Source organism: Vanrija pseudolonga, chromosome 1 (assembly GCF_020906515.1).
Source record: "Vanrija pseudolonga chromosome 1, complete sequence".
Classification (NCBI taxonomy): domain Eukaryota; kingdom Fungi; phylum Basidiomycota; class Tremellomycetes; order Trichosporonales; family Trichosporonaceae; genus Vanrija; species Vanrija pseudolonga.
The window spans coordinates 1,369,083-1,382,811 of NC_085849.1; the positions used below are offsets into that span (position 1 = coordinate 1,369,083).

General features: G+C 61.3%; 5 protein-coding genes and 1 non-coding gene across 7 annotated transcripts; 2 read left to right on the forward strand and 4 right to left on the reverse strand.

Annotated features, from left to right (window-relative positions):
* The first annotated feature begins 920 nt into the window (after positions 1-920).
* On the forward strand, positions 921-3,240 carry fadD3_2 (3-[(3aS,4S,7aS)-7a-methyl-1,5-dioxo-octahydro-1H-inden-4-yl]propanoyl:CoA ligase). Of its 2 annotated transcripts, none has more exons than XM_062766979.1 (13): positions 921-968; positions 1,005-1,090; positions 1,129-1,349; positions 1,392-1,457; positions 1,499-1,673; positions 1,710-1,819; positions 1,856-1,929; positions 1,964-2,409; positions 2,447-2,588; positions 2,633-2,728; positions 2,764-2,999; positions 3,029-3,062; positions 3,099-3,240. In XM_062766979.1, the coding sequence occupies exons 1-13, from the start codon at positions 941-943 to the stop codon at positions 3,188-3,190; spliced, it is 1,806 nt and encodes a 601-aa protein (XP_062622963.1). In that variant the 5' UTR covers positions 921-940; the 3' UTR covers positions 3,191-3,240. The 2 variants fall into 2 exon arrangements, with proteins under 2 accessions (XP_062622963.1, XP_062622964.1); XM_062766980.1 differs by having other exon boundaries at positions 2,764-2,965; positions 3,010-3,062.
* A 6-nt stretch (positions 3,241-3,246) lies between these two features.
* isoc2 (Isochorismatase domain-containing protein 2) lies at positions 3,247-4,222 on the reverse strand. Its single transcript, XM_062766981.1, has 6 exons — positions 4,127-4,222; positions 4,021-4,085; positions 3,899-3,932; positions 3,757-3,842; positions 3,605-3,724; positions 3,247-3,568 (listed from the first exon to the last, which is right to left on the reverse strand). The coding sequence occupies exons 1-6, from the start codon at positions 4,182-4,184 to the stop codon at positions 3,284-3,286; spliced, it is 648 nt and encodes a 215-aa protein (XP_062622965.1). The 5' UTR covers positions 4,185-4,222; the 3' UTR covers positions 3,247-3,283.
* Positions 4,223-4,422: 200 nt separating this feature from the next.
* On the reverse strand, positions 4,423-6,084 carry sfnG_0 (FMNH(2)-dependent dimethylsulfone monooxygenase; the record flags this gene model as incomplete). Its single annotated transcript, XM_062766982.1, has 5 exons — positions 5,943-6,084; positions 5,732-5,897; positions 5,483-5,686; positions 5,069-5,445; positions 4,423-5,014 (listed from the first exon to the last, which is right to left on the reverse strand). The coding sequence occupies exons 1-5, from the start codon at positions 5,966-5,968 to the stop codon at positions 4,423-4,425; spliced, it is 1,365 nt and encodes a 454-aa protein (XP_062622966.1). The 5' UTR covers positions 5,969-6,084.
* A 667-nt stretch (positions 6,085-6,751) lies between these two features.
* Positions 6,752-6,823, reverse strand: LOC62_01G000548. Its single transcript has one exon. It is a non-coding gene; the product is annotated as a tRNA-Asp (tRNA).
* Positions 6,824-7,366: 543 nt separating this feature from the next.
* On the forward strand, positions 7,367-9,307 carry 17E5.300 (putative Ras-related protein Rab7). The gene is made up of 7 exons (XM_062766983.1): positions 7,367-7,516; positions 7,733-7,755; positions 8,029-8,099; positions 8,342-8,544; positions 8,658-8,735; positions 8,787-8,932; positions 8,979-9,307. The coding sequence occupies exons 1-7, from the start codon at positions 7,487-7,489 to the stop codon at positions 9,046-9,048; spliced, it is 621 nt and encodes a 206-aa protein (XP_062622967.1). The 5' UTR covers positions 7,367-7,486; the 3' UTR covers positions 9,049-9,307.
* Positions 9,308-9,419: 112 nt separating this feature from the next.
* LOC62_01G000550 (uncharacterized protein) lies at positions 9,420-11,637 on the reverse strand (the record flags this gene model as incomplete). The annotated part of the gene is made up of 2 exons (XM_062766984.1): positions 9,420-10,200; positions 10,502-11,637. The coding sequence occupies 2 exons, from the start codon at positions 11,635-11,637 to the stop codon at positions 9,420-9,422; spliced, it is 1,917 nt and encodes a 638-aa protein (XP_062622968.1).
* Between the last annotated feature and the right edge of the window lie 2,092 nt (positions 11,638-13,729).

A 13,729-nucleotide genomic window follows, 5' to 3' on the forward strand; every position in this document is an offset into this window, starting at 1 on the left:
GCAGCGTAACGTGCATAGGCGTTGTGCGGCGCCGAACGAGTCGTGGTCCGACGTGGCGGAAACGGTCCCTCTTTCATCTATTACAGGCGGAGGTGTTGGAGTGCGCCAATGGGCACAGAGGACGGCCGCCACGAAGGAGGATAGCGCTTACTTGGAGATTGGGTGCGGTCAATCAGGTCCTCGATGTCGAGGTGGACACGGGACTCTGTCGACTCCGCGTCGCAGGGCACCGCCATGGTCACGACGACGCGACGACATGGACTCGCCGAGACGAGACGATGCGGCACCGACGCGAACGTGTGCGCTTTGGACGCGTGATATGTGTACCACCAGCGGCCGTTCCTCAATTATTCAGACACCCGCGGCCACGAACGACTGCTCACGATCCCGTTCAAGCAAGGTCTGAACTGCATATCTCCATGGGTGCATGAGTCAGAAGACTGGGGTACCATGCTCCAGCGGGACAGACACCGAAGCTTGGACCCCGTCAACAGCCGCTGGCTGGGCTGAGGTTCAAACAGGACGGCGCCGCCACTGACGACGGTTGATTGCCGATGGTAAGCACGGGGCCTAGATCTGCATCCTAACCCCCATCATGCGCTCTCACTTCGTCAACTTATCGTGTTAATGTTTGTGGAACACCGCGTTTGATTTGTGGCGAGAAGTCAAGCACCACGAATGCCGCCAGTGAGCATTGAACCCGGCCGCCGTCCCTCGTCATGTCAGTCAGGCACGCCTTCGTCATGACGATAAGGTGGCCCAAGTGCCCGGCTCGGCTCTCTCTCAAGTGGCCGCGGCAGGTCCATGCAACAAGAGAGCGAGCGAGCGAGCGCACAACGTTGTCTTATAACATTGTTGCCTCGCACCTCACCTCAATCATACTCACTCACACGCACACTCATTAACCCCACCCCCACCACCCCACACTCATTCCCTCCCCATGGCCCCCCAGCCAACCATTGCCGAATGTGAGTGTGCCCGTCGCCCCTTCTGGCTGACGGCAGGCGACGCCATCATCACGGCCAAAGGCAGCCCCTTTGAGATCACGACCGTCGAGATCAACGGGCTAACATACAAGACCTGGCTCCATGTATGCTGGCGCTGCTGTGTCGGCACCGCTGACACCAGGCGCCGCCCCACTGGCGCGCGTTCCTCGACATCAAGCTCGAAGAGTACGCCGACAAGGAGTTCATCTCCTCGCCCCTCGCGCCCCCCGCGCCTCAAACTGCCCGCGAGACAGTGACCTATGGCGAAGTGCACCGACGCGCCGTCCGCCTCGCGGCATGGCTCAAGGGCCAGGGCGTTGGCCTCGGCACACGCGTCGCCGTCGGCGGCTCGAACAGCATCGAGTGAGCTCGCTCCCGGGCCCCGTGCACATCTCACCACCACAGATGGGTCGTGGCCTTCCTCGCCGTGCACCTCCTCGGCGGCGTGCCCGTCCTGCTGAACGGTACTCTGTGAGTAGACGACACGCGCGCGCGCCGCTGACACGCGGCAGCACGTCCAAGCCCCAGATCCACTGCCTCCAGATCGCGCAGCCCAAGATCACGCTCGTTGACGAACACGTCGCCTCCATCATCGGCGTGCACAAGGCCGAGATGAAGCGCCGCGGCATCACAAACCTCTACTGCTGGAGCAGCACCGACCACCTCCCGCGCAAGGCGCGCCTTCCTGTGGGTTGCGGCGGCATGGGGCGAGGCTGACGGCAGGAACTCGGCGAGATCAACCCCGACCCCAAGCTCATTGAAGCTGTCGAGCGCGGCGAGGGCCTCGAAGGCCTTGGACCCGAGAGCGACGCGACCATCTTCTTCACGTCTGGGTGAGTGTATCCTTCGGCTAGCCTGACCCACGCCAGTACGACCGGCCTACCCAAGGGTGTTCTCTCGACGCAGCGTGCATCGATGCACAGCGTGCTCACCAACTTTACGCGTACGCACTGCCCTCCCGTCTCCGCTGACACCAGCTACGCTTCGCGACGGCCTGCGACAGGGCGGCGACCTCCGTACGATGCTGACCACGCCCTACCCCGTTACCCCGACGATGCTCATCTCGATCCCCTTCTTCCACGTCACGGGCTGCCTCGGCTGGCTCGTGCGCGCCATCGGCTCGGGCTTCAAGCTGGTCTTCATGCGCCGGTGGAGTACAAGGGTCGTGCTCGACCTCATCAAGGCGGAGAAGGTCAACGTCATTGGCGGTGTGCCTGCCATCGTGACGGCCATCCTCCAGTCACCCCTGCTACCCAAGGACACGGAGATGTTGTCGGTCAACTACGGCGGCGCACCACCACCCGAGCGCCTGCCAGGCGACCTCACTAGGCGCTGGCCCAACTCGGCCATTAGCCACGGCTACGGCATGACCGAGACCAACGCGATGCACATGGCCGTTAATGGCCAGGACTACATCCAGAGGGTGGGTGGGTGGTCGAGGGCAGGGAAGCTGACTCCAGCCCACGACTGTCGGTGTGCCAACGCCCATCTCCGAGGTCAAGATTGTCGACCCAGAAACGCGCAAGGAGTTGCCGACAGGCCAGATGGGTCTCCTCCTCGCACGCGGTGTCAACATAATGAAAGAATATGTTGGCGACCCGAGTGAGTCGGCGTGTAAAGGTAAAGTGCCATCTGACACCACACAGAGGCCACTGCCAACGCGCTCGACAAGGACGGCTGGCTCGACACGGGCGACGTTGCCATCGTCGACAGTGACGGCTTTGTGCACATCACTGACAGGAGTAGGTCGCGACGCTGAGCTGCGCTGACGAGGCAGTGAAGGACATTATCTTCCGCGGTGGTGAAAACATCCCCTCCGTCGAGGTCGAGAACGCCGTGTACGACGACAAGCGCATCGCCGAAGCTGCGGCTGTCCCAGTTCCAGATCACCGACTCGGCGAGCTTGTTGGTGTTGCTGTCTCCCTTGCTCCTGGTGCTACCGCCACCGAGGCAGATCTCCTCGCGACAGTCAAGCCCAAGTATGTGTCTGTCGGTGTGTCAGCCGAGCTGACAGTGCGCGCAGGTTGAGATACCCTGCCCAGCCCGTAATCATCTACGTCAGCAACGAGCCATTGCGTAAGTCGCTCTCCTTGCAGCCCGAGCTGACCTCAGCCCGAAACGCCAACGGCAAGCCGGTCAAGCTCGACATCAAGAAGATTGTCGTCAAGGAGTACCTGGCCCGCCAGCGCCAGAGCAAGTTGTAGGACCATGTCCTTCCTGTACTATACGCCTTCTTGTCATGCTACTATCCGCGGCTATCTGTGCATACCATACAACCATGACACGCGCGCGTGAGTCTAGAGCAGGGCCTTGAGGCTCGCCTTGGTGTTGTCAATCTCGCCCTTGATCAGACGCTGGAACTCGCGGAAGTTGGGCTGGCCCGCGTCGCCCATGAGCTGGAAGAGGACTGACTCGGACGAGCCGACGTCGACGCCGGCGGCGCGCAGGCGCGCAAGCGCAATCGGCACCTCGGGGGCATTGACGCTCGAGACGGCGTCGGCGATGACGATCGGGGCAGGGCCGCCGTCCTTGGCCGAGAGGCGCGCGGCCTCGAGCGACGTCTGGAGCACACAGACGTGGGACTGGCGTCAGCTCCACCGTTTAGCGGCATCACCCACCTCGATACCGACGACAATGATGCGCTCAATGCCCTCGGGGTCAACCTTCGCATTCGGGTCGGCGAGCGTCGCGAAACGCCCCCCGAGCACCTTGCACACCTCGGGGGTGAGCATCGAGAACTGGTGTCAGCGGTGCGAGGACAAGCACCCACCTTGGACTTCTCGTACGTCCCCAGGTTGAGGTGTGCGGGGAGCGCGTTGATCGTCGTCTGCAGCTCGGAGATGGTGTGCCCGAGTGCTGGGGGGTCAGAAGCTGCTGGGTGCTGGAGGGAGCGGAGCGCACGGCCGCCGTACCTTTGGGGTTCTGCTCGGTCGTGATGACCTTGAGCTGGGGGTGGGTTAGTGTTGTCGTCGAGCGGTGCATACCTCGAGAATCTGGGGCGTCAGTGTCGTTGCTCTCCACGCCTTGCACTTACAGCCGCCGCCTTGAGCATGCGGTTGATGGTGGTAGCCACCGCGTCGAACTGGTGGATCGCGCCGCCTGGCGTGGTTAGCGGCGCGGCAAGCGCGCGCACGACTCACGGAAGCGCTCCTGCACGTCGCAGATGAGGAGGGCGGTGCGGCGGGGGTTGAGGGCCATGATGTGTGTGCTTGTGCTGGTGCTGGTTGGAGAGTGAGTGAGCGTTGACAAGGGCGACATGTGGAGGGCAGCGCGGGGTAAAGTGGCACGCAGCAACCGCAGTCGGGTCACATAGCCGGGTGGCATTCCGAAGATCGGAAGGGCTCCGCAGGCGGTGATAACCGATTACTGTCCTCATCGACGACACACTCTACATCGACGCACGGCACACTCTACATCTGCATACAAAACTAGATTTTTACACCTTGACGCGCTTGGCGTCGTGGCCGTTGGCGACGCCGTCGTCGCCGTTCTCCCCCTCGCGCTTCTTCTCAGCAGCGTTGGCAGCAGCGACCTCGGCGGCGATCTGCTCCGCGAGCGCAAAGTGGTCGGTCGTGTTGCCGTCTCCGACGGGCTTGAACTTGGCCGCCTTCTCCGGGTCGACGGGGTAGTTCTCGTACGTAGGCCACGCCTCGTACTCGCCGCTGTCGATCGCCTCCTGCTCGTACTGCCTGACGAGGGGGAGCACGTGGTCGCCAAACTCGGCGACCTCGTCCTGGAAGTGCAGGAAGGCCGTGAGGATCAGGTCGGCGCCCAAGGCCTTGAGCGCGATGATGCGCCGCGCGACCTGGTCGTAGCTCCCGATCAGGCCGGTACGGAAGCCCTCGTTGCCCTGGATAATGTCCTTGAGCGACGCGTTGGCCCACATGCCCTCGCCCTCGGGCGACGACTTGCCCGCCTCCTCGAACCGCTTCATGAACTCCTTGAGCTTCTCCTCGTCGGCGCCGGCGACAATCTCGTTAAGGCGAACGTACGCCTCGGTGTGGGTAGGCTTGGCGATGACGAAGCCGCTGCGGGGGTGTCAGTCTGACGCGTCTAACTAGCTCCAACGCCGCACGACCCACTTGATTCCAACACGGATGCGACGCCCAGCCTGGCGCGCATTCTCGCGCACCTCGATGATCCAGCGCCTAAAGTGGTCGTCGTCGTTGCCGTTGAAGAAGAACCAGTCGGTGTCGGTACCGCCCAGGCGGCGCGCGGCAGCCGAGTTGCCGCCCATGAAGATGATGGGGCCGCGGCGGCCCTCCTTGGGCGGCTCGGCGCTGTCGAGCGTGCCGTGGTTGGTGCTCGTCGACGACGGGCTCACGCGGAACGTGGGCTTGGGCTCCATCGTGTACTTGTCAAAGTTGTAGAACTCGCCCTTGAGCGAGAACTCGTTCTCGTTCCACAGGCCGCGGATCGAGCGGATAAACTCCTTGGTGCGCGTGTAGCGCTTGTCATGCTGGCGAGTCAGCGGTCGATACGGCCAAAACACCCACCTCGGGCCACTCGACACCCATCCGCGTCTGCTCGTCCTTCCACCAGCCAGACACGACATTGATCGACAGACGGCCGCCCACGTAGTGGTCGATCGAGCCGAAGATCTTGGCCGCGAGTGCGGGGTGCCATGGGCCAGGCAGGATGGCGGCGATGACGTTCAGGTGCTCAGTCTTGCTCAGGATAGCCTGGGAGAAGGAGACGGACTGGGGTTGTTAGAAAGACGCCGCACCTCACGCCGCCACACCCACCTCGTACTGGCTGTCATCCCCAGCGGCCATGAAGCGAATCTGCGTCAAAGCAAAGGTGAAACCCTTCTCCTCGGCGATCTGCGCAAGCTTGACATTGTACTCGAGCGAGTTGTTGGTCCGCTGCGGGATCGACGTGTTGACAAGGCCCTTCTTGATGTTGGGCACCCTGCAAGTCAGTAACGGCCTCCAACGTCCAGCTCAGCGAACTCACCAGTAGGCAAACTCGATAGGAGCCATCGTGTCTAAGCTTGTATGGGGAAGAGTACAGAGTTAGAAGAATCCCACAGCCTCAAAGTTGACGGAGGGAGGCCTAGCGAAGGTCCCTCCCACCTTGGTCGAAGCTAGCAAGTTGGCCGCCCCTGCCGAGGTCCGCCCTGGTTTCCTCGTGAGCATGAGCATGCATGATATCTGCGGTGGGCGGGCGCGAGGCATTCCGAATGACGAATGGCGCGCGAGACAGTCGAATCACGCAAACATGACTAGGCCGACGACGGTAGGACGGATGGGCAGTGGACTGTAAGAATGTGCGGTGCGGCCGGCCCACCCAGGACGCCGAGATGAGACAGGTGCACGCTATCGCACGCAATCTGGTGGAGGTGGAGGTCGTGGCGCCGTCTTCATCACCGTCTTGTCTCGGCTGCCTCGCCTCGAGTCGCCTTATGCGTGTGATAAGCTCGCACAGGGGGGTTCGAAAGCCAAATACATACAGCATGACACTGGCATGGATGACTGGGAGCAGGGGATCCTGGGTGGGGTGGGTGGAGGAAGGGATGAGGCGACGTCGAGATCTGTCTGTGTCACCCAGCTGGAGTCGCGGATGGACTCTTGATGGGAACCAGGCAGCCCTAGCACCATCCACTATGCGTCCAGAAGCACATCAGGCGGAAGCACTAGGGCGTCATGACGGGAATGGCCTAACTCGTCGATCTCAACACACATTGCTGACGCGCTGATCAGACTGGCTGTGCCAATCCTTCCTCCTCCGCCACCAGAAAAACCATCAACAAAAGGATAATCAAACTTCCCGTCGGAGAATCGAACTCCGATCTCCCGCGTGACAAGCGAGCATACTAGCCGTTATACGAACGGGAACAAATTGTCTTTAGCTGACGATTTTGTTGTTTCCGAGGTCGTATCTGAGCTTCGCGCTTACGATCCCTCTGCAGCTTCCCTTCTTTGCCACTGTCTGACCAGCCCTGTGCACACAGGGCTACGGTGGGTGACCCAGGCGCATGCCCCCTCCAGCCTCAACAAAATTCTGGACACGCCGCCATTCTACACTGCTGCCCTTGCTGGCTATGCTGCTTTGCTTTGTGTCGCAGCATGTAACTCTGAAGGAAGGCGGTGACGTTTTAAGTGACTTCCAGCTCAACGGTCCGTACGATGGTCCTTACGTAAATGTGAGGAGTTGCCTGCTTTGGGTGGTGTTGACTCTCTTGGCTGCTGGAGTGGGGAAGCGGTTGCGGCAGTATTGTGTGTGTCGTCACCCTGGCTGGGTTGCCCAGTTGACCCCGCCCTGCCCGGCGTCATTCTGGCTCCTAGGCTCCATGACGGTCCACACGGCCCAGCCCAGCCCAGCCAGCGTCCATTCAGCACCCGCCCGCCACCGCCATCAACGACACACCACACCACCACACCACATCCAAGTCGCTTCCTATCCACCCGACGACGCCACCACAACTACTACTACAACTCCCTCTCGACAGCTTATTCCTTTCATCCTACTCAAACTCCACGTCCCCCTATCATTACACAATGTCGGCGAGGAAAAAGGTTCTCCTCAAGGTAAGTAAAGGCAACGACACAACACAGCCTCGTCCACCACACCCCCTCCCCTCCCCTGGCTCCTCCCCGAGACCGTCGGCCGACCATGATCAAGACGACACGACTCGCTAGTCTGTCTCTATCACGACGTCGATGGTGCCCTCGAGCACACCTTCCCCTCATTGCACACGACTGCTTCACACGTACAGAGCAACGAGCTGACGCATCCCTCTCCAGGTTATCATCCTTGGCGACTCTGGGTGAGTATCACGTTTCAACATTAGGCCTCTCGGCGTCGGGTCATGAAACGTCAACGTCTATTACGGCGGGCATTGCAGTCATCGCGTCGACTTTGCCGAGTAACCATGCTGACGGTGTGCGCTTCCCCCATTCCTCTGGATTGACCGATACTCGTTCTGCGTTGCGCCGCCCGATGGAACGTGATCTTGTGACGCCCCATGTCGACCCTATCATCGACTCGTGTCACGCTTCCGCTCGTCCGACCTATCTTCTCCGTCGTTCCCTCACTGCAGTGTCGGCAAGACCTCGCTCATGAACCAGTATGTCAACAAGCGCTTCTCCAACCAGTACAAGGCTACTATCGGTGAGTCGTTACTAAGGGTGTCGCATCGACGCTTCCCTGCCGCCCTGGAGTCGTGCTGACGCTGGCGATTCGTTCCATTCACTATCTCACGCTTCGCTTGTTCCTCACCAACTCTACGACGCGACTTGCTATGGCCTACGGTGTTCACTGGCCTCTCTCCGCATCTCTCGCCCGCTCGACTGGGAATCTTCCATACGCCTCGAATCATCCCCTTGGCCTCTCACCTTGACTCTGGCTATCAGGTGCCGACTTCCTCACTCGCGAGCTCGTTGTCGACGACCGCGTCGTGACGATGCAGCTCTGGGACACGGCAGGCCAGGAGCGCTTCCAGTCGCTCGGTGTCGCCTTCTACCGTGGTGCCGACTGCTGCGTCCTCGTCTACGACGTCAACTCGAGCAAGAGCTTTGAGGCTCTCGATGGATGGCGGGACGAGTTCCTCGTTCAGGTGAGTGTTGTTGTCTTGGTTAGGCTGGGGCACGGTGATGTCACTTGTCCGTGTGGGACAGGCACTACTCGCTCCAGCCCGTTCACCATGGCCCGGGCGACTGACAAGTGCAGGCCTCTCCACACGACCCTGAGAACTTCCCCTTCGTCGTGTTGGGTAACAAGATTGACATGGAGGAGTCGAAGCGCATGGTGAGTGTCACTTGAAAGAGAAGGATGATGAGCGTCTGACACCTGCCTCAGGTCTCACAAAAGCGGGCCATGACTTGGTGCCAGGCCAAGGGCAACATCCCATACTTTGAGACCTCGGCCAAGGAGGCGATCAACGTCGAGCAGGCGTTCCAGACCATTGCCAAGAACGCGCTGGCACAGGAGGCCGAAACCGAGCTGTAGGTTCAATACCCCTCCCCTTTGATAGTCGCTCACACTACACAGCTACGCCGACTACCCCGACCCGATCAGGATCGACTCGGACAACTCCCAGAACTACGGCTGCAGCTGCTAATGGGCGCTCATGACCCTCCGCACCCCAGCCGCCCGCCTTGCTTGCAGACCCGCCTCCTTACCCGCGCACGTTTAATTCCCCCGGTCGGCCTTTCAAGCCATTGCCGTTCCTTACAGGCTTCACATTCTCCCATTTCCAAGTCCAGTCCTTCGATGTCGTCCCTGTAGACCTTTTGTGTATAGCTAGTGATGGGAGGGAAGGAGGGGACGGGCGGGCACTGGCAGTACGACAGAGACTAGTGATGCATTGTGTGTTGGCGTTTGAGTGTGGCAGCTTCGGTCAGTTGGGGCGTGGTGGCACTTTTAGCGTCGTTAGAATACACTGCATATAGAAACAAGCGTTATGGATGGATGGGGGCCGGCCCTTTTTTACTAGCGAGCATGGGTCTCACCGTCGTCCTCCGCACGCCCATGAGCATGAGGGTACGCCTCCTCCTCAGCAAGAGGAGTAGGTGGAGCCCAGCTGGGGTTGTAACTAGGGGGCACAATCGTCGACTCTACCACTCCGGCGTCCTCTTCCTGCGTGTACTCCTCGACGGCGGGGAAATTGCTTTCGCTGACGGCAGTGCGGGGCTTGTTGTGGGCGAGGAAGGGATGTGACGAGCCCGAGCCGCCAGCACTGCTGCTGCCAAGCGAGTTGAACCACGTCTGGCTACTGCTCGGGGTCGAGGTCGAGCCGCCCGACCGCAGCTCAGGCATATCAGGCTCAAGCGAGGACGAAGCCGCAACCGAGCCTTCGCCGCGGGGCGAGTCCTCGCCAACACCGCGGATGGTAGGAAGAAGCACCGACGACGGAACGGTCGACGTCGGGCCAGGCGTGTACGGCACGTTGAGGTGTGCGCTCTGCATCGGATCCAGAACGGACGACGGGACGGCCGAGGGCGGGCCGCGCGCGTGGTGGACGTGGAACGCGCTGGGCGGCGGTGCACCGTTACCGCGCTGGCGGCCCTGCGCCGCTTCATGCGCCTTGGCGGCCATGACCTGCGCGCGGTGGTTCTGGCTGACATACCCCATGGCGTCGGGCGTCGGCTGGGTAAGGCGTGTCTCCTCGTCGCCCGATGACGAGCCCGAGCCGTCGCGCTGCTTGGGCTCGATCTCGAACGGCGTCGGGTCGGACACGATGGGGCTCGGCTTGCGCTTGCGCCTGCAGCACCTGAACGCGATGAACGCGAGCAGCGCGAGCAGGATCACGCCGATGCCGATACACACGCCGACGACGGGCCAGAGCCACTTGCGCACGCGGTGCACTACGGGCGGGGGCTCGGACGACGTGGCGGCCGGCGCCGCCTCGGCTGTCGTGTTGGGAATCGCCTGGTTCGACATGAAGACGGCGCCCGTGAGCTCCATCGCGCCGCGCTCGTACGAGGTGACCGCGCCGGTCGCGTTGAACTTGGAGATGCCCGGGACGACCTTTGACCGAGTAGGTTACGTTGGGGTTGAGCGGCGCGGCGTACAGCAGCCCCTGGTTGCGGTACGGCGAGTAGGCGCCGTGCGAGAGCGTGTAGTTCATCTGGCGGGCGGGCGGGTACGGGTCCCACTCGAGCGTGAACTCTGTGTTGGTCGGGCCCATGATTCCCGCGAGCTGGAGGAACGACGTGTTGGCCGGGATCGGGATGGTGATGTTGCCGTTTGTCGTGGCGAGGGCCGTGTAGTTGTTGACGGCGTGCGTCGCGTTTCCAGACGTGTTTTGCGCCACGGTCCAGTTGCCCTCGAGCTTGAAGTCGGGGTTGGGCTTGCCGTCGACGACAAACGCGGCCTGCTTCATCACGACCTGGTCCATGGCGGTTGCCTCAGACTCCATGCCAGTGAACACGGTGTAGCCTGTGATCCTCAGGCGGCCGGCATACAGCCGCGCGTGGATGTTGTAGCTCCCCCACGCCATGAACTTTGTGTCAAAGATGTCAGGGCCGACCGTGCCCTCCGCGTTAAGCTGGGGCGTCATGACCACGGGCTCGGGCGGCATGTCAGAGCCCAGGCCAGCGATGAAGTGGTAGCAGCTGAGGTTCATGGGCTGTGTGTTGCCGTTGAGCTGGTCGATTGTGCCGTGGATAATGATGCGGTTGCCGATAAAGCCCGCGTTGAACACGGTGCGCAGCGTGTCCACCTCGTGCCCGTACTCGGTGTAGATGGACGGCGCGAAGGCCGTCGTGTTGAGTGTCGTGGCGTTGTAGGCCATGATGCTGCGCGACACGTCGCCGATGCCCGTCTCGGTGTTGTCGGCAGTCCCGTCATATGTCACGTTCCACATCGAGTAGTTGCGCATCTCGGTCAGGTTGTAGCTGTACATCGAGTCGGGCGTGTACACGAACATGCCGTTCTCGGTGGGGATGGACACGTTGAACTTGAGAGCGGGCTCCCTGTCGACCACGTACTGCGCGCCTGGCGGCCCATGGGGGTACCATTGTCCGGTTGGCTCGGGCGCGGCAGAGCTGCTTGTTGCGTTTGTAGGTGATGCCGAGGTGCTAGCAGTGGAAGAAGAGTCACTGGCGGAGGAGGAAGAGTCCTGTGCAATCGCCTGCGGAAGGTAGCCACACACGGCGGCGCCAAGGGCCACAGCAGCCACAAACGATGCCGGTCGGATCGACATCATTGTCGGTTGCCTTGTCGTCGTTTCCGTTAATCTACAGTCGTAAAAGAGGAAGAGAGAAAGCGTTGATAGATCGACAGAACAAGGGGGAAGAACTGGTATCGCGAGAAGCCACCACCTGTTGGCAGTAACACCCCTCTCTCCTCTCTCTCCTCTCTCTGCTGTTCACTGCCGCCGCACTACCACGAATGCCGCACTGCACCATGTGCAAAGGGGGCCTCGAAGGGGTCGAGGGTCTGTCACTCTCGTAACATCCAATCTTGGCCTGCTGCTGCACAGTGCCTGCCTGTCTCCACTACGTAGGCGGCGTGGTATGCCGGGACCAGCGGTGTCATCAGAGTCGCGAGGCAGGCAGGCCGGCAGGCAGGTGAGGAGTCGTCAAAGTGTCCGAGGGGCTCTGGTTTCTGTTTCGACGCAGGCGGGGCAAGGAGGGGGATTCCCAGGGTAAGCCGCCCATCTGGCGAGCAGCTGTTGACTACACCCGCCGCCTCGCCTCGCTTGCTTCCAGGTCCCGACAGCGTCTCACATGGAGCGCAGTCTCCACAGTATTAGGCCCTGCGATAAGGTTTAGTATCGGGACGGGCGTGAGGCCTGGCCTTTTTTGGCACGGCGCACGCTCCAAGCAACGCGCGGGCAACGGTGCATGAGACCGGAGGCAAGAGCCACACCCACCCACCCACCCACCCGGTTTTGCCCCTCCCACGTTTCCCTGGGCGGATGTCAATCTTGTGTGCAAGCCTTCCTTGACCCGAGCCCTCGACATGCTGGCAGAATTACGGCGAGGCACCTACTCTCCCCCGTCCCGGACGCCTGTCACCCCTCTAGGCCAACAACGTCAATCGGTCCCAGTGCCTGGGCCGCGCCATTGACGGGCGTCGGTGGGAGGACGCGAGCAGCAGACCAGCCAGCTCAGAGCAATGTCCTCGACGTGCGCGTACCCTGTGTGTTTTGGCGACAGTGCGCCGCCCACTACCCCCGCTCACCCGGCACTAGCTACCTCGCCGCCCGCTGAGCTCGTGGGTTCCTGCAATCAAGCCAGCACATTTGTACATCGGGGGCAAAGTTTTCCGCCCGCAGTGTCGGCATCCGGGATCGGCAGCCACGGGTGACTCGGGAGCTACTTAGTTCCTCGTTGGCTGCTTTTGCAATGTGGTGTGTGTGTGCCAAGAGCGCGTGTGTCGAGCACGCAAGACGAAAGACGTGTGCGTGTCCTCGTCTCGTCGACGGCGCAGATCAAACAGAATGAGGGTCTGTCACTTGCCAAAGGGGGCAGGAAGGCGACTCCAGACGGGGGTTAATCAAGACGACGAGGGATCTTCACAATGTGCAGCATGCAGCTTCCTAGGAACCTTACTCGGGGGCATGTGGGCTGGCGTCCTTTCTTAGCCCGTTAGGTCCGTTGGACTGCCACCCTCCCCTTGCCCTCCTCCCCGTGCACAGTTCCAGAGAGCACAACAAAGTGCCAAGTGTGCGCCACCCCGGGTGTTCCAACGATCGCCTCTGTTCAGGAGCTCATCGTCCTTCCCTTGCTTTGTCTGGATGCGATCACTGGCTGGCTGGCTGGCTGGCCGCACACACTGCGGGGGTCATCTGTCGTCGAGCACGCCTTCGCTGATCACGATCAAAGTGCATATTCTTTCTGCTTCTCCTTGCGACGCCGTACCTCGACAAACCTTGTTGACTGCGCCAAGTTGAAACGGGAGGGCCATTTGGTATGCGGTGACCCAGCGGTGACCCAGCAGAGTTGAAGACCATGTCTTAGTTGGAATCTTAACAGACGCGCGACTATGGCAAGGTGCTTGCTGGGGCCATACGCATACCCAGAACCTTGGCAGCGTACGGCAACTGCAGCACCGAGACAGCATCGGATCATTCTTCAGCTCCCGCCGTGGACCATGTTGCCCTACTCTCCGTGAAACAACAGTCGGGCAGGGGAGTTGAATGCTCCGAGACTGCACAAACATTGAGGATTCCGGCGGATGTTCTCATGATATGATCGCGCGCGCCTTGGAGAGGTCGATGGTTGCAGTGCGTGCAGGTTGCGGCGCTCAACAACAAAACCTGGTCGCGCGGGATCCTAGCACGAGCCCGTCGT